The sequence below is a fragment of the Anas acuta genome, chromosome 9 (assembly GCF_963932015.1).
Source record: "Anas acuta chromosome 9, bAnaAcu1.1, whole genome shotgun sequence".
Classification (NCBI taxonomy): domain Eukaryota; kingdom Metazoa; phylum Chordata; class Aves; order Anseriformes; family Anatidae; genus Anas; species Anas acuta.
Window position 1 is genome coordinate 24525140 of NC_088987.1, and position 20796 is coordinate 24545935.

The 20796-nt window shown below is 38.1% G+C and overlaps 1 protein-coding gene across 2 annotated transcripts in view; it reads right to left on the reverse strand.

Annotated features, from left to right (window-relative positions):
* SLC9A9 (solute carrier family 9 member A9) overlaps positions 1–20796 on the reverse strand; it is a 217526-nt gene that overhangs the window by 192085 nt on the left and 4645 nt on the right. For both annotated transcript variants that reach the window (XM_068692820.1, XM_068692819.1), the window contains exons 2-4: positions 18166–18368; positions 13305–13382; positions 12577–12653 (exon numbers count right to left, since the gene is read on the reverse strand). In XM_068692820.1, the coding sequence (XP_068548921.1) occupies positions 12577–12653; positions 13305–13382; positions 18166–18368 (358 nt within the window). The remainder of the gene's footprint in view (positions 1–12576; positions 12654–13304; positions 13383–18165; positions 18369–20796) is intronic.

Below are 20796 nucleotides of genomic sequence, written 5' to 3' on the forward strand. Positions count from 1 at the left end.
GGGGGAACATTATTTGAGAAGGTTTGTGGGGATGCTTGTCCTTCACAAACTGTTTGTGGGCAATCATTGGAAAATGTGTTAAGCTGCTACCAGTGTGCCTTACTGAAGTGGAAGCAGAAGCAGCCTGCCTGGATGCTCCATAGCAAAGGCTTTCCAGGTAAACCTGAGGGTTTAAAGATTTATATCCAATTCAAATTTAGATAACTTAAAGAATCAGTGGGGAAAAATGGAATTTGTTCTTCCATTATGTTGAATATTTTTGCCTTTACAACCCTGTGGCTACCCAGCACTGAAAGCCTATGAAATGATGATTCAGCATGAGAAGAACATGAATACTCTGAAGGAATGAAGTCTGACTTAAATAAACCTCAGGTGACCATTGACATTTGAAGAGACAACTTGATAAATTTTTTTTGGGGAGAGGGAGAAGTTACTTTTTGTCTTGACTCACTGAGAAAAAAAATGACAAAATTTATGTGCTTGCAATTATCATTAGATCTTAATTTTTGGCAGGTTTAACTACTACTTTCTCTTCCCATTTATTTTTGAGTTGTGTGTTCATGAATGTGCCAGTTTGATAGCCGCAAAGACAGAGAGCATCTGTTTGCCAATAAAGGAAATATATTTACAACATTCACTTCCACAAACTGCTCCCAAAAGAGTGCTTCAGTCACACACTTGAGGGGCTAACAAGAGGATCGGTAATGGAAAGCCCCCATCATCTTGCCAAGCATATTAATAAGGCTGCAGTTTGCCAGTGAGAGGTTACAGCAGTTTTGCAGTCAATTCCTTTTACTAGAAATGCAATGTAGCAAGTAGTTCAGGCTTCTGAGTCACTTCCAAACCTATAAGTATTCCCGTAACTAATGTAATTTTGCTGGTGCCATCTTCAGATAGTTTTTTTGCAATTCTGGTAACTAGTTCGTACTTCAAAAAGTAAGTAAAGCCATCTGAAAATCTGATCATTAATATTCTGACATTTAGCTACCTTGGATAACAAATTTAGCTAATAGACTGCCTCTTGCCTATGACATCCCTATTATACTAAGAACCATTCACCGGAATTGTTTAATTTAATGTGTTATTCAGAGTTCTTGGATAGATCAGTGTTGGAAGTAATCTGCGAAGACTGATGCTTCCTTGACAATTCTTAATCTTCCCTTACAACCAATACTACAAGTTGGAGAGAAGAGCAGTGTGACCCAGCCCTCACAGGCTTTGCAAACTGTTCCCACCATACCACAAACGAAGGCTCTGGCAGTCACTCTTGCTGACTTGGCATTGGAGCGTTGCCTTGCTCTGGTTATCCTGAATCTGGATGCCAACATATCAGGCCCACCATGTGGATAGGTTCCCCACTACTAGCCTAGCAAAGAGATCTAAATAAAGAACAGCGGTGGTGGAGTGGGGGGTGGTGGTAGTGAAGTTTTATTTGAGGTAGAATGAAATGAAATGCTTTTTCTCTTCCCTTTTCATTAATCATCCAAAAATCAACTCAAAATTTGCCTTTGGATTGGCCTGGCATTTCTCTAGCCTCTGACATTCAGCAAAACCTTGCTTTACTTCACAGCCTGGGCAAGGATGCCGTGCACAGAGCAGTGCTGCCCAGGCCTTATGACTTTCTGAGCCTTCTCCACCGCCCTCACACTCGCGCAAAACCGAACAACCGCGACGAGGAAGGCTGCCGGAGCTGTGCATTTAAGCAGCCTCCAAATAATCTCCTCACCGCGGCCTCCCGGACCCCAGGGGCCGGGGGCTCAGGCAGAGCGCGGCTGCCACCTGCTGGCTGCCTCCGGGCAACACCAACCTGGCCCGGCCCGTGAGAGAGGCGTTAGGCCTCGGTGCTGCTGAGCAAGGGTTCTCCATGGACCAGGCCCACACGCGAATGCGTTGTGTTAAATTTTTCTCGCTGCAGTACCGGATGCTAAACTGAAATACTTGTATTCGCTGCTTCTCTCATTACCTCTCGTTGTTTCTTTAACAGGGAAAGGAGCTTACAAACTGTTCAAGCAAACGTGCTGTGTGTTACATGTATGACTCATCTCAACAGCAAAACAGGATTATTCAGGATATTATTACAACCATAAGTAAGGCACTAGCACTGAATGACTAATTTAGGATCAAACGCAAAAGCTTTCTGGCTATGTTAGAAGGCTGTTTCGGAAAGATGTCAAAATGGGATTATGATTTGGACAGGAAACCAGATTGTGTAGTAACCCACTTACATTTGTCAGCCCTCAGGCTCTGGCAGTGCTCTTTGATGCTGGCCTCACCATGGCTCTTTTCCATTGTACATGAAGTTTTGAGTCACCTGAATGGTGATGGCAAAAAGGGTTTTTCAGATACCCACAGTGGTAGACCAAATGGCATACCATAGAGTAGAACAGGGTGCTGGCCTTCAGAGTTGTCTCTCAGCTCTGCCACTGGCACAGGGTGAAACAGTCCCATCCCTTAATCGTAGAATCATAGGGTGGCATGGGTTGGAAGGGACCTTAAAGATCATCTAACTCCAACTCCCCTGCCATAGGCAGGGATGCCAACCAGGGATCAGGTTGACTAAGACCCCATCCAGCCTGGCCTCGAACACCTCCAGGACATCTACAACTTCTCTGAGAAACCTGTTCCAGTGCTTCCCTATCCTTACAGTGAAGCATTTCTTCCTAATGTCAAATAAATCTATCCTCTTCTAGATTAAGACCATTATCCCTTGTCCTATCATTATCTACCTGAGTAAAGAGTCCTTCTCTATCCTTTTTATAAGACCTCTCTAAGTATTGGAAGGCCTCTATGAGGTCTTTCCAGAACCTTCTCCTCCAGGCTGAACATCTCCAGCTCTCTCAGCCTTTCTTCATAGGAGAGGTGTTTCAGCCCTCTGACCATCTTTGCAGTTTGCCTCTGGACTCACTCCAGCAGGCCTACATCTTTCTTGTGCTGGAGGCTCCAAACCTGAATGCAGTACTTCAGGTAGGGCCTTACAAGGCAGAGTACCCTGTCAGCAAGTGCATTTTTCCACATCTAAAGTGAGGGCAGTATTCTGCTTTCTAAAAATCAATCCATACTTAAAAGGTATTTTATGATCTTTGAATGAGAAAGGCTATTTAGCAGACATGTAATGCTATGCTTTCTGGATTCTATATAATTTATAAAATATAAGGCAAATTGTGGATTTCTGTATGTACCAGATAAAATAGCATTAATAGGAAGATTACTGAAAGCTGTTTGAATCAAGTCCTTCATCATGGAAGGACATGGTGGGTGGAAAACCCACTCACCTGCTGGTTGCAAATAGTAACGAACACTGGTTTGAAATCCAACTCGCACTCTGTTACTAATGGCATTCCTCAGAGGTGGATATTGAGAGGCATTCAGTGTGATCAGACAAGGCTCAAAATAACTTGTTCTGGCTTTGTAGTTTGCATTGTTTTCATCAGGGGACTGGGGTCAGAGACCTCCAGAGGTCAATTCCACACTAAACTGTTCTATGATTCTGCAACAAAAGAGTGGCAAAGACAACCTCACTCAGAAAGTTGTTTGAAGGGAAAGAAATGGCAATGAGCTGTACCCATATTCTGATGATCAATGGAGGGCAGCTGCATAATCCAGACCAGGTTTGCAAGAGAACTGAACAACATCAGATAGGTTCTTCTGCTTTCCTAAATTTCATTTCATGACAAATGAAAAATTTCATTTAATGGTCCATAGAGATGTCATGAACACATGTGCTTTCTTCTCCTCAACTCAAATAAATTAAGTGGGTTGTAAGGACAGCTGGAAGGAAAAAATAAGGTGAGCAATGTTATAAAATATTCTGTTTTGTGTTTTTAATCTGAGAAACAGCAATCTTCTTGTACAGCATAGGCTACAAGAAGGCATCAGTGGTGCAGTAGGTAGGTTAGTCAGTGTATCTAGTCTGTATATGACCTTACATTCTTATTGTAGAGTTTCAATATTAGTCATTGTCTTTACAGATGAAGTGTTTTTCTTTTTCTTTCTCTCTTTCACTTTCACTCTTTTTTTTTTTTTTTCTTTTTTCTGATCAGGGACATCATCCTACTCTAAATTTGCAGTATGCTCATAAATACCACAGAACAGATAAAGGCACCAATGCTTCCAATAATGGAGATGCCGAAAAGGAGTGAAGACTGGTGTTTTAACATGTCTGTTTTTGTTGCTGCTAAGCTTCACAGAGAGGCTAGTTAGCTGAGAAGAGGTGAAGGCACAAAAAGCAAGCAAGAGCCAAATCATTATATTAAAAAACTGAATGATTTTTCTGTATAAGCTGTTGAGCTGGCTATGGGCAGAGGCTAATTAGCATTTCAAGAGCCACCATGATGCATAAAGTCCTTGCTGTAGCAGGAAGTGATATAATCCTAGCTGTTTTTCTTCAGTAAAACATTTTTATTGCAGTCTCTCTATTTCTAAAGAAGGTGAGAAGAAGGAAAAACTGCCTGGGAAGCTAGTTGTTGAATACGGGATGATGGGTACTAAGATGACTGAATCAAAAGAAAACATGGTAGAAAAGATGGAAGCACAAAATAGGTGGAAGGAATAGTCTGGAGGCAGAATATGTTCTGCTGTAACGTGTTATTTATAGCATCATAGAACTGCAGACTAACTCAGGTTGGAAGGGACTGCAGGACATCTCTAGCTCTACTCAAAGCAGCATCAGCAGTGAGGTCAAATTAGGGTGCTCGGGGCTTTAGCCAGTTCATTCTTGAAAATCTCCAAGGGTGGAGATTACACAGCTTCTCTGGATGACCTGGTCCAATGCTTGACTGTTCTCATGGCAAAAATGTTTTTGCTTGTGTCAAGTCAGAGCCTCTTTTATTTAGTGTGCCTCAGTCAGTTTGTCCTCCTGTCATGCACTGCTGTGAAGAACCTGGCTTGGTCTTTTTGATAGCACCCAACCTTGTCCCCAGAGCATCACTTTCAGAGGCTGAACAAGGCCCAATTAAGTTTCTGCTTACAGGACAAATGCACTAGCCCACATCCAACTCAGTGGCTATCCACTGAACTTGCTGCAGTTTATCCATGTAGTCAATGTATGGAGTATGGAATGAAAGGTAGTGGAGCTTGTTCAGACAGAAGGTGTTAATAGTAATGATTAGGGAAACACTTTAGATGGTTTGTTGAAAAGCTGAAGAAAGGCTCCTATATTATTTTAACATTATCTGTGTCTCAGATGTCTTGTGGAGGATCAGACTATCTGGTGGGTGAACAAGCAATCCTCTGAGTTTGCTTATAACAAAACTTTTAAGGAAATAGATCTTTTTTGCTCCAGTCCATGCACATCAATGAGTTACTGCGTATATGTTTTCAAATGTTGGTCAGCATTTTATCTGTTTGACAGATGTGATCCCGTGTAACATAGAATTTCACAGAATTTTCTAGGTTGGAAGAGACCTCAAGATCATCGAGTCCAACCTCTGACCTAATGCTAACAGTCCTCCACTAAACCATATCCCTAAGCTCTACATCTAAACATCTTTTAACGACTTCCAGGGATGGTGACTCCACCACCTCCCTGGGCAGCCCGTTCCAATGTCTAACAACCCTTTCGGTAAAGAAGTTCTTCCTAAAATCCAACCTAAAACTCCCCTGGCGCAACTTAAGCCCATTCCCCCTCGTTCTGTCACCAGGCACATGGGAGAATAGACCAACCCCCACCTCGCTACAGCCTCCTTTAATGTATCTGTAAAGAGCAATATGCTCTAGGTGACCCTCCTTAGAAGTGGGGTTGGACTAGATGATCCCTGGAGGATCATCTTCCAACATCAACCCTTCTGTGATTCTGTGACAGTAAGCTGGCCAATTTGAAGAGACTATAGATTTCATGCTCCATTCTACTAGAGAATAGGATTTTCTTCTGTTTTAAATTTTCTGTTGTGCTGTTCACCCTGAAGCAGCTTGAAGTACTTTGTAAACAGTTCAAAAATTCCTGTGTATGTGATAGAGATCATGTCATTGCCCATTTTGATTCAGAGGGAAGCAATGTATTTGGTGCATTAGCATGTCTCACTGTTTAGTAAAGCCATACAGTTTTGTATGGCCTGAAGCATTGCATAGTGTGGGCTGAAGTAGAGATCTCTCCCTCAGTAATACGCTATTCCAAATGGTGCTGCAGCCAAGAAGCTGGGTTGCAGAGGCACATGGGTGGTGTGAAGCTAGAGAAATAGGGGGTGGTGGTATTTGGAGACCACACTGTGTGTCAATTCTTAAAGGATTCATGAAGACCAGGGAAGACACTAGGAGATCTAACCAGAAGTACCTATTCCTGCAGTAAAAAGCGTCTACTTCCATGGCAGTTGGAAAGAAGCTTTTTAAAACAACACCACAATAAACAAACCAAACAAACATGCTCCTGCCCCTTGGTAGGGCTTTCCTTTGGGGAAAAATCTGGACTTGAGTGTTGTGTTTTTTTTTTGTTTTTTTTTTTTTTTTCCTATTTTGCAACAAATACCATTTGCATATTTTTCAAGAGTGCATTATTTACATTTTTGCTTGCTTCCTAGAGAGCCTACTGGGTATTAAACATCATTTTGTTTTTAGTCTCCTGGTATTACAGGTTCTGTTTGTCTCCCCAGCCACACACCTTTAATGTTCCCGATAATGCAAATCTTTCGATGTCCTTAGTATGCTGAGGGGTTCTCACAGAAGACACAAATAATTATACCCTGCTGTTCACCACATCTGTTTATGGGAAGAAGAACTGTGTTTTCTGCATGATCAACTCTGCTGCAGTAAACAATGTCAGATGTTTGTTGTGAAATGGCTACAAATACTAAGACTGAACTTGTAGCAACACATACTTGAATGCATCAAACTACTCTTAGAAGCATGTTCTAAGCATGCTCTGTGGGTGTTAGTGGCCTGGGAAACACTACTTTATATCAGTATCTTAATTTAACTGAGCTTCTTATCCATAAGTTGACAAGTCATACAAATTAATTGTTGTTGTTGTTGTTGTTGTTGTTGTTTGTTTATATATATATATATATATATTTGTTTAATACTTTATAACTTTTAGAACTGCTAGAGCTCTGAGAAGTATGTCTAAGAGAATGTCTCTTTCCTTTTTACTGCCTTGGAAAATCTAGAACAGAATTTTACAAAATATCTTTAAACAAAGTGACAAGCAAGAACTACCCCTTGCGACTGCAGCTGTGAGTTGCAGTTTGCAGCAACACAGGCAGCAGCAGAATTATTTTAGATTCATACTGACTGAAAAATCAGAGCTACCACAATGGGGCAGTGAGTTATGCATTCACAACTAAACACATCAATTCTTTTCCTGCTGGGGCTCAGGGTTCAGTTTTCTTTGGAGAATGCCCTAGAGGCCCCAAAAGAGTACCAACACAGGTATTAGATTCAAATCAATGTCTGCTTACTAGTTTTGTCTTTATTTCCAGTCATAGGCTGAATATCTGGTTTCAAAATGTTAATGGAAATTATTAAAGCCAGACATCTGAAGCATGTTCAGAGGGGTTTATCAGGGGAGGGCAAATGGTATCGGTATAGTTTTCCCTCATTTTCTCTCAGTTAATCTTTACAGCACCATGCTACTCGAACACTCCCCCTCACCAGTTCCTGTTTCTACCAAAAATAAAGATTTTATTCTTGCCTGTGAGTAGGTTAAGTGTTTGCTATTTACAGGCGGTGTATGGAATAAAGTTAGACCTGTTTTCATTACATCATTTGGGAGAAATGTGCGGTAGAAAATAATAATAAAATTAGGAAAAAAAACTTATTGTATGTGAAGTACTTCTGAACTAAAACAGAAATTATCCTCTGGGAAGGCAAGAGCTTATGTGGTATAACAGCTGATAATCATCGTAAAGGTAGTTGCTTAGATTATGGAGAGCTCCATAACAGAGGGATATTTTCCATTACACTTAATGTGGATCCATTTTTTCTTGCAGAAACAATTTCCTAAATTCAGAAGACTCACATAGCACAGTAGATTCAAGCCAAGAAACATTTCATTTTGCTCTGCTGAAGCACAGTGCAGCTTCCAAGTTGTAAAGCTTGTTGTTTCTAAGCTCTGTCTCTCATCAGTACACCCCATTAGTATATTAGATTAAGCTTCAGTTAGAAAGTAATATAGAACATTCCCATAACCTAGCTAAACAACTATTCATTTGCCAAACTACCCAAACATCTATGGAAATGGTAAGTGCAAAGAAAAATCATATCTCTAGAGTCATGCAGTGAGTGCTAAATAAACATAACTATTGCATGCAGATCTCCTCGGGCATACATTGCCAAACTGTTAATGAAAAATGGAACCTGTGCCTACTGAAAATATACTAACCTGTCAATTTATCAATACTTCAACAGTGATAGTCCTGTCTCCTATTACTATGAAGAGCAAGCTACTTATTGTTGAGAAGAAGGTTATAAAGTAAGTTTACTTTAGAGGAGGAAATGAATACACGTTTTTTTTTTTTTTTTTCTTCTATTTTAAAGCACAGTGAGCAATAAAGGCTGTAAAGGCATAGTATTATTTTCTGTCTAGCTCTCTCCCCTTGTCAGAGACCTCAGCTTTGTATGCTTACTCTTTTGTGGTTAAGCCGCTAGATTTTGTGCCAGATGTTCCCATCATCTGCAAGGTATTATATTGCCAATTGCACCCAGTGCCCATTAGCAAAATATGAATGATTGCCAGGGAAGTATCGAGATAAAAAGACAGTAAAGAAGTATTGAGACAGCAAAAGTAGAACAAAGGTGCAAAAGGCAGAGTATTTTGACAGAAGACCGTGAGTATCATAGAGAGCAGAACAAGAAAGGATAGGAAGAGCATGAAGCAAAGGGGAAAGAAACAGAGGAAGAGAAGGCTACAGACTACATAGGGAAGAAAACTACAAAGGGTAACTGCTATCTTCCAATCCAAGTGTTTCATCAGCTATGGTATCTCCAGTTTTTACCTCATTAATGTGGACGTGGATACTTCAAGTTTTATACCCAATTAAAATACAGTAGAGAAATACTTACCTTGAGCTATTATTGCATTACAGGTTAAAATGTGGTGTGTCCTTCCTCTTTGCCATTAAATTTAGAGGAAGTTGCATGCGTCTGTCAGATTTTCAGGGTACCTACATTTTTCAAATAGTGCTGCACAAAGAGGGATGGATTCTTTTTTTTTTTTTAAATAGATAATTTCTAAATTATTGTCTAATGATTTCATCTTTGGAATAAATAAATTTTATACAAGATAATATCAAACTGCTAAGACAGAATGATATAAAACTGAAATGAGCTTTGAACAGGAGACAGCTATAATGGACTAGCATACAAAAGGGTGCTTTTTGCAAGAATGCCAGAATGAAAAAGTTGAATCATAAAAGAGGAATGGAGTTCATGGAAAAAAGTAACTGTCCACATTTAGCTTGTGTCTCTTACAGGCCTTGTGATTTTCTGCTACCAAGTAAAAGCTAGCCATAAATTTTCTACCTGAACTGCACACTTTTTAAAATGACTAAGTGAAATTAAATAGGAAGGAGAAATCAAAAAGGCATCAGACTTTTTCTGGTGTGAACTGCTATGCTTTTACAAACTTTGCTTTGAATAAGCAACAGTGATGATCTTGGACTGCCTTGTCCAAGCATTGATATTATCTGTTCTTTGTATTTCATGGCTTCATTGTCTTGAAAGCACAACTGCTCTTTTTTTTTTTCTTTTTTCTTTTTCTCTGATTTAACCACGATTTATTTATTTATTTATTTATTGAGCTTTATTCAAGCAAAATTTTCACTGCAGCCATGAAGGCAATTCAAACTCGGCCTCAGTTGTCTGAAAATGGTTTTGCTATTTGAGTTGCACACTCACAGGGCTTTAAATTCCAGAAAAATGTGTCCTTGCCAAGCCTACTACACAGGCTGGGAAAATGAGTAAATGACTGCAAACATACTGGATTCTTAGTACCTAAAATGTGGTTTTGGCTTTGCAATATGAGAGAACCCAAGTGAAGCAGAACCAAAAATCACAGATAAGGCCAGCTTTATGAAGTCCATGCTCCTATGCACAGACAGCTTGGCCCTGGCTGCAACTAGGAATGCTGATCTAAGAAGTCAAGGTGATTTCAAGAGGGAAAAAATGCAAATCTTTGTACTCCCCTGACACTTGACATATGTCGCTCTGATGGGTTGTTATCATAGAATCATTTTTTTTCCAATTTCTTGGTCACTCTTCCAGCATCAAAATAGAAAATATCTATCATTATCTACCATATGAAAATATCATCAATTCAGGAAGATACATCCAATCAAATAACAGAGTTTATCAAAAATAAAATTTAAGGAAAGAGAACACCATTTCTTGCTGAAGCAGCAGTTAAGCCTTTTCCCTGCTTCTTCATAAACAGTTTTGAAATAAATGTGGGAGAAAGTATTTATTTGGTTATAGCCTTTTCACTCAAATTCTACACTGTTCCTCTTTCTTGGTGCTGGAAGACTTTCACAGAAAAGCAAAGATTTACCATGAGGAGATGGGCACCATTGTGGCAGCTTTGCCAGAGTGTTCCATGGCAACTTTTTAGCACTCATAGAGTCTGCACCCTGCAACTGCTGTTCCTGTTCTTTATTAAAGATATTTCCCAGATGAAAGATATTCCTGGTTTACAAAGAGAGGTCTGGTCCTTCTTTATCAGCTGTACAGTCACTACAGCAGAAACCACTGAAGGAGGGCACAATGGGGTGTTTTGTAGTTCGCTGTGACAGGGAGAGCCCAGACCCAATGAGAGGCTGCAGATACGCAGCGTATAGGTCAGAGCCTATATATGGATTGATGTACATATATATTGTTGTGCATATGTAATAAAAAGTAAATACGTGTTTACTCACAGCTATGCACAAAATATTCATCTACAACAATGCAGTCTAGAAGTACCTCAGGATTCTGTCCTTTCTTTTGTAACAAGAACTATAGTTCTTCATCCCTTCTCTCCTGGGAAAAGTTTTTCTTTTAGGACTTATTTATAGTTCCCTTCAGTAAAGCTTTTGTATTATTTTTCTTTCTTCTTCATGAGCTCATTGCCTCATTCTTATCCTGATCTGTATGGTAGGCAAACATGTTTCACATTCTAATATGCCTTATTCTGAATATATTATGTGCCTTTGCCGCAATGATTTCAGTGGAGCTGTGACTTTGTAAGGAGCACAGTACAAGGCTCAGTGCTACTCAGTGTTTACTTCTTTACCTTAGGGTTTCCTGACTATGGGCTTGAACTTTGAATTGCTAAAACTAGTAGGAACTTGCTGTATTAGATTCCATCTGCATTTACTCTGTTTTACATAAAATAACATGGGTACAGGAATGCTGACATTAGGAATTTAGGATAAACTCAATGTATTATATTTCTTTTAACAAGCTTATTGAAGCTGCTGTGGCATTTTCCATTTACCAATGGCAATAACACATGTCAGAGCTCAGAAAGCAAATACATGTTTAAAGGCATCATTGGGCTGGACAGCCCTACTACTTTTCTGCAGTCCAACAGAGCTATTAGAAATTGTTTTACATGAGTTTTCAATAGCTACAACAAGTGAGAGGAAGCACGGGAAGAGTCCTAATGAGATCCAGAACCACTGTTACCTCAGTAATAAGTCAGCATTTGGCTCAAATTGTTAGCAGAATGAAGATTTTTGCTGAACTTATTATTTGAAACTTAGGCGTGTTACACCTTTCATGGGCAAGAAAAGAAGCAACTTTAATAGCTGGGGTCTTACTGAGGTAGGTATTAGTGCAAATAAAGATGGGGAAAAGGATTTTTAAATGGTTTACTTACTTTGATTGAGCTAATGAAACAAATAAAAATTCCACATTGTGCCAGCCTGGAAATAATAATCCATTTCTGACTTGCCAATCAGGCAAATTTTAACAAAATTAGAAAATTTTCACTTAGGAAGAATGGAAATGGAACAACATTTTTCACCCCTCTTTTATTCTCCCTTCATCTTTTTCTGCAGAAATTGTTTAGTCATGCCATAAATGTGTTCAGTCATATCAGCAGTATAGTCATACCATATATATATATATCATATAGCTAAATTTGCTTATAATTTCATAGTGAGGTGTTTAGCATGACCTTCAACTAAAAGGTTTCACTTGGCCTTAGAAATGACTCCAGGAATTTTACATTTATGCCACTATGTATTTGTCCCCCCTCTCTTCCCCTTCCCTCGTGAGATTTAAAGTCCTTCCTCTTCGGTCATAGATTTGGTGTCCAATAAAAGGAATGCTGGTTAGAAGCACGGAATTTCAAAGGATAGAATGGTTCCTTTTCTTAGGAGAGATGGTTAAGGCTACAGTTGTAGAAAGTAGGTCATACTTGTATCAGTCACAGACCAGGAATGCAGGACATAATTTCCTGAGTGTCCTAGACAATTCTTATTGCCTGAGAGTTTTGTCTTTTCAATCTCTGCATTTCCTGATAAAAGAATTACTTGATCTGTTACACAGGTTGTGAATTATATTGACCATGCAAAGCCAGCAATTCTTTCTACAGTTTAGTTTTAAATTGAAAAAAATACAGAACACTAATAATGACTTCAGCAATAATAGCAGAAGACATTCACTTACCCTATGACAATGCAGGAGATGGCAGTTCCCAAAAAGGCATAGGTTAAAATTGATCCTAAGTTACGAAAGAAATGTCTCTGAGGAGGAAAATTAAAAAAAAAAAAAAAAAAAAAAAGTCCTTTGTAATACAGTCAGTAAAAGAACATGCAAACCAAGTAGAAACACAGAAACACTGCATCCAGAACTGCCAGTCCATCCATTCTTTTTCTTGTTACAACCCGTAACTCAGATATTAATGAAACAATATAGGCTACAGAAGTTATTTTGGAAGATATGATTTCATTCACTTTTTGCCTCTTGGAGTGCCACTAAAATTCCCTCTTTTTATATATCTAGCCAAATGCTTCAGGGTCATAACAGAAGTTCACACTGAAAGTATCTGTTGAAAACTGTATCATAACCTCATCCCTGAAGCAAACTAAGTCCTGATCATGCAGTATACAAAACACAGGTGGGCTGCTGCCTGTTTGCAGTGTTACCAGATTCAAAGTGGCCTCTTCTGAAAACAGCAATGCCCAACAGTTACAAACTGCAAAATCAAATCTTTGCACAGACACAGACACAGACACAGAGCAGACTGAGGACCACGCATCTTGCATTTTCCTCCGTTTTTGCCAAGTTCTTGCCATGCAATATGAAGTGAATCTTTTCTATGTTTCTGGCCTGTTGGATCTACAAAGCAGCAATCACATTCAGCCATTTTTGTAATATAAGAAAGAGGCACATACCTTCTTTAAACTATAACCAGCATGAAATATAATGGGTGGCAGCAAAATGTTGAAGAATATGGAAGGATCAAATGTCATCTGCCAGAAAAGATGAAAGAGATAGTAAAGACATATTAAAATTATTAAGTACTTGCACTGTGAGACCATCCAATTTGACAGTCCCATGCTTAATTCCTGTTTCTGATATAGACATGAATTTTGTGTCTCAATTCCCCACTTAACGAATGACAGTAACAGAAAAGACCTATGATACCAAAACCAAAGTAGTTTTTCCTTCAAAGCACTTCTATATAGTTATAGATGGAGTTAGCTAATGTTGCTTAATGAGCTACTGGCTGTCAGCTAATATGTACTTTATCAAACCATGACACATGAAAATTGTGCACACCCTGACCATCTTCATAAGGAGATCTTTCTACATAAGGAACCTCCTTATGTGTGTAGGACAGACAGCCTGTGTCTCCCTTTTGTTTTTTAAGGAATGAGAATTTATTTTACTGCCTCCTTCAGTGTAAAGCTGAAGGTGCTGCATGGGAGCTTCACTGCAGACATACATGGAAAGCACAGCCTAGAGCACTCACCGGTCCTCATCGAGCTCTCCTGAGCTCTCTCGGTGATCACATCTTTTGTGGACTTTTAATATAGTTTCCCACTAAAAATTCTTAAAAGGCAGTATCACCTAAAACATACATAATTATCTACAAAAGAAGTCCCCAAGAGGTTTCTAAATAATTGTATTCTAAGTTTTTAGTTTTGAAATTTTATGAGTTTTAGCCACTCTTGAAAGTTGCTAAGTAATTAATGCAGACTCTGAGGCCTCCTCATCTCACACAGAGTTCTATACAGATCATTGGAAATGTTACAGGCATGTGGTAGAAGCTGGAGTTTCATGAATATTGTAATAAACTACAGTTTATACGGTAATATTTATTTGCAGAGCTACAATAAAGATTGTCAAAAGGACACTGAGTCAATTTATCTTTTCTGTGACCATTTACAAAAAAGCTCCTTAGGTATTTAAAGCACAACTGTCCATCTGTTTGAAAAACAAACAAAACCTAACAAAAACCAAACAAGCAAGCAACCTCCCCTCCCCATATTAACACTGATAGAATCTGTCAGCTATGTCTTGTATAAAGATTAATGGCTAACTTTGAGTGAACACAAAGAAAATATGTATAAAATATCTGCTTTAAGTGAGGTTCACATCAGGGTGTATTTGTCTTCTACCTTTTTAACATTGTTTGCCTTTGCGTTGCAAATAGACTGAGGTCCAATTTATTTGCAATGCCTCAACAACAGATTTGACAGTCAGTCAGTGATTGTTTTCTAAGTTGACTCTTATTTTATCTTGTCATTAACAAAATTTTAAATTGAAAACAAGGACATTATACAGCTTGGTTTTAATATTTAAGGAATAAAAACTGCTTTATAAGCTAAGCAGCAATCTGAACTGCAGAAAAAAATGATGTTTGTACAGTCTGTAAACATTGCCTAAGGAACTGATTTATTGTATTCTTTTATAAAAGTAAAAACTTAATTTGTTTGCAGACAGTAACCAAAGAAACATTTTTTTTCCCATTCCATTATAACTATTTTTTTGGAGAATTGTCAAGGCATAAGTTTTTATAGTGTCAGATCATCAGCTGGTATAAAATACCATAAATTTTTTAACCTCAGTGCATACCAACCACAAAGCTAGTTCATTATTTCCTCTTTCAGTTAGGTGTGGGATCTTCAAACTATCTACCAAAAGCTACAGGATGAACTATTTAACCTGAATTTCACAGAGTATGTAAACACGATGAAGAGTTTTTTGGTAAGAAATCATCTTTCTAAGCATTTAACCTAGAGTATGTTCAGCATCATTTTATCCTCCTTGGAAGACATACTTAATTTTCACATTCTCCTGATGCATTTGTACGTGCATACAGAGAGTATTGATTTATGTTAGTCAGTAGTGAGCTTTGGGATTACCCTTCAGCAAGAAACTAAGAGAACAAGCTCCACCTTCAGAAATCTGCCAGCTGTCCTCCTTTCCTCCTCTAGTGTGTTCCTGGCATAAAAAGGGGATCAATGAGTGGCATAAACCTGGGACCATAAGACCAGCTTTACACTGACAGAACCATCCCCTAAGTAGATAGAGACAGACCTTAGAGTAGTAGAAAAAGACTGAAACACCACAGAAAATAGGAAGCATTTCAGTCTCATTCTTTGTTTTTTTTTTTTACTGTAATTGTAAATATTTAAGTGTCATGAAACTGGAAAAGCATCTAGAGTACACATAAAGTGCATTCTTCACCTAACACTATTTTATAGATGTGAAACACCTTTTTCTTTTTGTTTCTACAGCAGCCAAAAACAATATATAAAATACCTATTAAAATTTTAAAGTAATGCTAGAATGAGGATGAGTTTAGGCAAGGCAAAAAGTTCTTATTTCAGCTGTCAATATGTTGTTCATATTTGCCTTCAACTTCAGGCATGGAGAGTGACAAAGGACAATGTTCAGTCACTGCGCTTTATTTCAAGTAACTTTCAATAAAACAGAATGCTGTTTAAAACTGTGGCATTGCTGGAGAAGAAAAAAATGTTTTAATAAGCCTCCATACTGTTCACTGTTCTGTCAGCAGCTATATTATATCAATACCTTTAAAAGAGACAGAACATAATTAGTGCAATGGCTTGCAGCTCCTTTTATTCGGATGAAATTATATATTAAGGCTACAGTATACCAGATGAATTATTTAGCTTCAGAAGAGTAAGAGCTGAGTACAGAATTACTTTTGTCTTCTTAGTAACAGATAGGTTGATTTGATAAACAGGAAGTGAGAGCTCAGCCTTCCCCCCCCTTCCCCCTTCTGCTAACTTTGAATTATAAAATTAAAAACAAACAAAAAAAAAACAAACAAACCCAGCTGGCCAATAATGTGCTGGCAATTTCAGCTCTGATGGTAACTTCATGGAAAACAACAGAAAATGAATTTTCTTCACTTCTGAACTAACAGTCTCAAATGTTAGTTTTGGAACTAATTCAGCAAATATTTAAAAATATTTTTCCATAGGTATCAGAAATCACGAATGCATGTTTTACTACTCAAAATTGTGCTCTAAAGGATATGTATTTGTACATTACGGGACAGTCCATTATTTCTGATAAATGCACTTAATAATCCTTTACACTGCAGTCAAAAGGGGATTGCAGTTGTACAAAAAACAGAGCATGATGTGATCATGTTTTCTGTTTTGTATATCAGTGCTCTTGCCATAGCCACGAAGGCTGCCAGGCATTGTTTTTGTCTCCTAAATACTGTTGAATCCCTCCCTCTTTCCTTTCTTATGTATTTTCTTTTTACAGGGGCACTTGCCAGTTAATTTTAAAGGGAAAAGGAGTGAAAATCCTAGCTGTCTGAGACCTTTCCTGTCATATAAAGAATTTCACAATTCACAGTGGAGACTTTTAAGAACTGGGACTATGGAAACGGGATTGGGCAATCCCTGTAACTTCAACAGGGACTTTTGTGTGAGCTAGTCCTCCTCCTTTCTCATAACACAAGCTAGATTCAGTATATCATGTCTGATGAAGATGTTCAAATGTAATGATTAGTACATATGCTCTGGGAACTAAACACACGCTTAGACTAAGACAAACCAACTGCAACCTACGAGCAGGAAAAAGGATGAAGACTCAGCAAGATCTGTCTCGTGTGACTACCACTGTGCCTTCCTGTCTCCACCCACCACAGCTCTCCTAGCCTTGAATGTCTAGCTCTCTCAGAGAAGAGCAAGAGTCCAGTAGTAACTACAGGCAGGCCCACAATGGTCCTTCATTAGCAAGGAATTTCAGCAGATGGTTAAATCCAAATTCTGCCAAGATGCCCAGTGTATATTATAAGCATAATTTAAAAAATAATTGTATCATGATAACGGTATTATAATAATCTGATAATAGAATATATATTACTATAGTAGATAAACCATGATAATTGTTAAAAAGCAAAATAATATATAATGTTTTGTAATATTGTAAAAGCATCACTAAGAGCTTAGAACCTACATGTGAATATACGATATCTTTGAGCTTAAAATCTGGATTTTAAAAAGCCCCTTTGCTCTCCTGAGTTCTTTAAGTTGCTGTCATTTTTAACAGAGTGACAATCACAGGAAGCAAATATTGCAACGGTGTAAAGTATTTTAATTATCACATATTGGAAGACAGAAAAGGACACAACATTGTAAGGGACTCTAAATCTTCTCCCACACTTTCATTTTTGCACCCAGCCTGACTTGCTGCAACACTGTCTCCAGAAGCTTGGGGATAGCCAGTGCAATCCCTGCTGAGAACCTCTGTGGTGCTGCAGGAATGAGTCAGAACATTGTAATGAATTTAAGCATTAGCAAAAAAACAATGAACCAAACAAACAAAAAAATGAACACCTACGTACGGACATATAATGTTTACAAATTCAAATTTGTAGAAAGTAAACCTCCTCTGCTTATACTGCCAGAGCAAGCCATTCTTATGACAGCAGACCAAGATTTCATTGGGGTTTATGAAGCTGTGATGGCAGTGAACCCAAGGTAATGGCTGTGTCTGCTCCCCTTGAACTCAGTGTCTGCAGGAGGTGGGACCGTTCAGGCAATTATTCTGCAAACATGCAGCCAGTTGGATGCTGAGCAATTGTGAGATTTCTACTGTGACTTATTTCCTTTGTTGTTCTCCTTCACTTTCACTTCTCACCTTATATTCAAAATAGCCCGTGTCTGTCATGTTTTATCTTGAAACTTGTTTTTCTCTCTTGGGGGTGTAAATAAAAGAAATATCTTCCACAGTTTATAATAAATATATATATATATTTACCTTTTGAAGCATTGCATTGCCCTGGTGACCATTGATATTGTGATGGCTGATCTCTCTTTTGTATTGGTATTCATAGACCTGATTAGTTATATTGAGAAGTAGGGTGGATGGCCCAGATTCCAGCTTTTCACATTCATAAACAGTTCCGTTTTCAACATTTGATGCTTTTGTTGCATATCGTATAAGTAATCCCATTACAAGGCCTGGAGAGAAAAACAAACAAACAAACAAACAATCAAACAAAGAGATTCAGGTACCTCTGTGTATCTGATGTTGCACAATTACTGACTTGGAAAAAAATGAACTTCTCTGCTCTTGCTCTGCTAAAGCTGGGACACCACTTTCTCAGTGTTTCTACCTTCACAAAGGTACATTTCTCTCAGTACTTCATGGAGGACCAGGAAATTTCTTCCAAAGCAGTCAGTTCATTAGAATAGTGATGTTGTTTTGCCACGTGCTCAGTTATACTCCTATTTTTGTGATCCAGTTGTTGGAATCATTCTGGTACAGTTATTAACTGAGTTGTTAAACTGTTTTCAATAGATATTTAAAGGGGATCAACTGGTGCTGATTTTACAAACTTCATTTTGGGGGTGGAGGGGTGGGTGAGCTCTGAAACCTTATCCTCAGGGTCAGTCTGCTTTCTGTACAAGACTGTGTGTTTATGAGACTGTATAAACATGGAGAATACAAACAGAAGGAAGGAAAATCAAGTTTAGGATTAATTGGTTTATCTAAAATGTAGGACGCGTCTAAGATAGACATTTTGGCTCCTAATACAGTTAATAGTTATTACTTCTGCAATTGCCCTCTGGAAGGTGTGATTCTTCATCTCTCAGCTCTAGTGGGAGTTTGAGTGATTACTTTAGGAGACGTAACTAATATTTAGTTAGATAACGTTACTGGAGATGATTTCCACCCTCAGAGACTTGGATGTGGTTTCAAATTTAATTTCCACACTTCCTGCATGTCCTAGGTGCTTTAAGTCCCATGTACAGGAACAGCTTTGCAGTTATCAATTATGAACACATTCGTAAAATGCTAAGAATGCTCAGATTAAATATTTATGGAAGCCATCTAGATGGATATACTTACTATTGAAAAATAAGAAACAAAGTACAGAAAATAGCTCATAGGAATTGGAAAGACAATTTTTTTCAAGTAATCAGATGCCATGGGTGATGAAAGTGACCATGGACACCTGGATAGGTAAATGTCTTTGTTATTTTCACATTCTGCACTGAGAGAGACCTCAGAACTGCCAATTTCTAGCAATGATGTAACACAAGCTTGTAGCTTCCTGGATTGATGCTACAACAGAGTAACAGCCGCACTGCCTGTTTAGTAGGCTCATGAATCTTCTTCTTTAGTATGACTGGTTGCTTTAAATGGTATAGGATTTAGATAAGCAGAAGAAAATGCCAAGACTACTTTCTGAAGTTACACAGCATTTGTGAAGTAGATCAGATAACAAATCTAGCTGTAGTTAAGACAGAATTCTGTCTCAGAATTCCTCAAAACTTTTTGGGAAAGCAGTCATGGGAAAAGGGAAGGAAGCACTGCATGTACTTCTGTGAAATATGATTTCTACAGTGGTCAGTTCCAGACGTCCAGCATCATGACTAAGAATCGAGGAAACCATTAATTAGTTAAAACAGACAGGGTTTTCATCTTATTTTTATTAGTTTTCCTCTTGAAACAAACAAACAAACAAACAAACCACATTTTATTTTCAAATTCATTTTCAAACACATTAAAAACTCCTCTTCATTTGATGCTTGGACAAGATTTGATGTTTCCACCTCATTCTCTGGCATGGAAAACTTTTTCCCTTTATCACTTCTGCACCTGTCACTCTGTCTTAAACTATAGCCTCGGTTCCAATCCTGTTATCAGGTATTATAAACTACCGTTTCCTACAACATTTTGAGATTCCTAGTATGTTCATAGCACATAGTATGAACCAAATTCTGTTTGATAATTTAAAAAATGAAAATAAATGTTCTCAGTTATAGTAACATAATTTGTAACACTATAGTAACATAATTAATAACACTAAATTGCTCAAGGGTGTCAAGTTTAGACTAGGAGTGAAGAAGGACTGTTCTTATTTTGTATTCTGAGATGTGTTATCTTCAGCAGCAGTCTCAAGCTACCTCTGCAGGAATTTTCTGGAATTGAAACAAATGCAAATATTGTTGATCATAATCCTTCAAAATAGCCCTTGAGTATACATAAATCTATTTGCAGAAAAGGGATATTTTGAAAATATGATAACTGTAGCTGTAGAGAAATAAGGATCAACATGGACTAAGAACTAAGAATTACAACCGGAATTCAAATCTGCCTTTGGATTTTCTTCTACAGCTTTACTTCTTACCCTCAGATGGAGTTCAGATTTAGATAATTTACTGAACCACCAAAATAATGAAGTGATAATGAAGAACACAGAAATTGCAAGAGTCTTTAACAACATACATGTATTGGAGAAATAACATTAGTGCAGATTCTAATGATCAATATTCTTAGGGTATCTGGGGGTCTCTGAGGTCCTTTTAGCTCTCAAGTGTATTCTATCATGTCTTAGATTTGAACAAAATGTGGCTGGGATCTGTAATGATGGGTCAATTC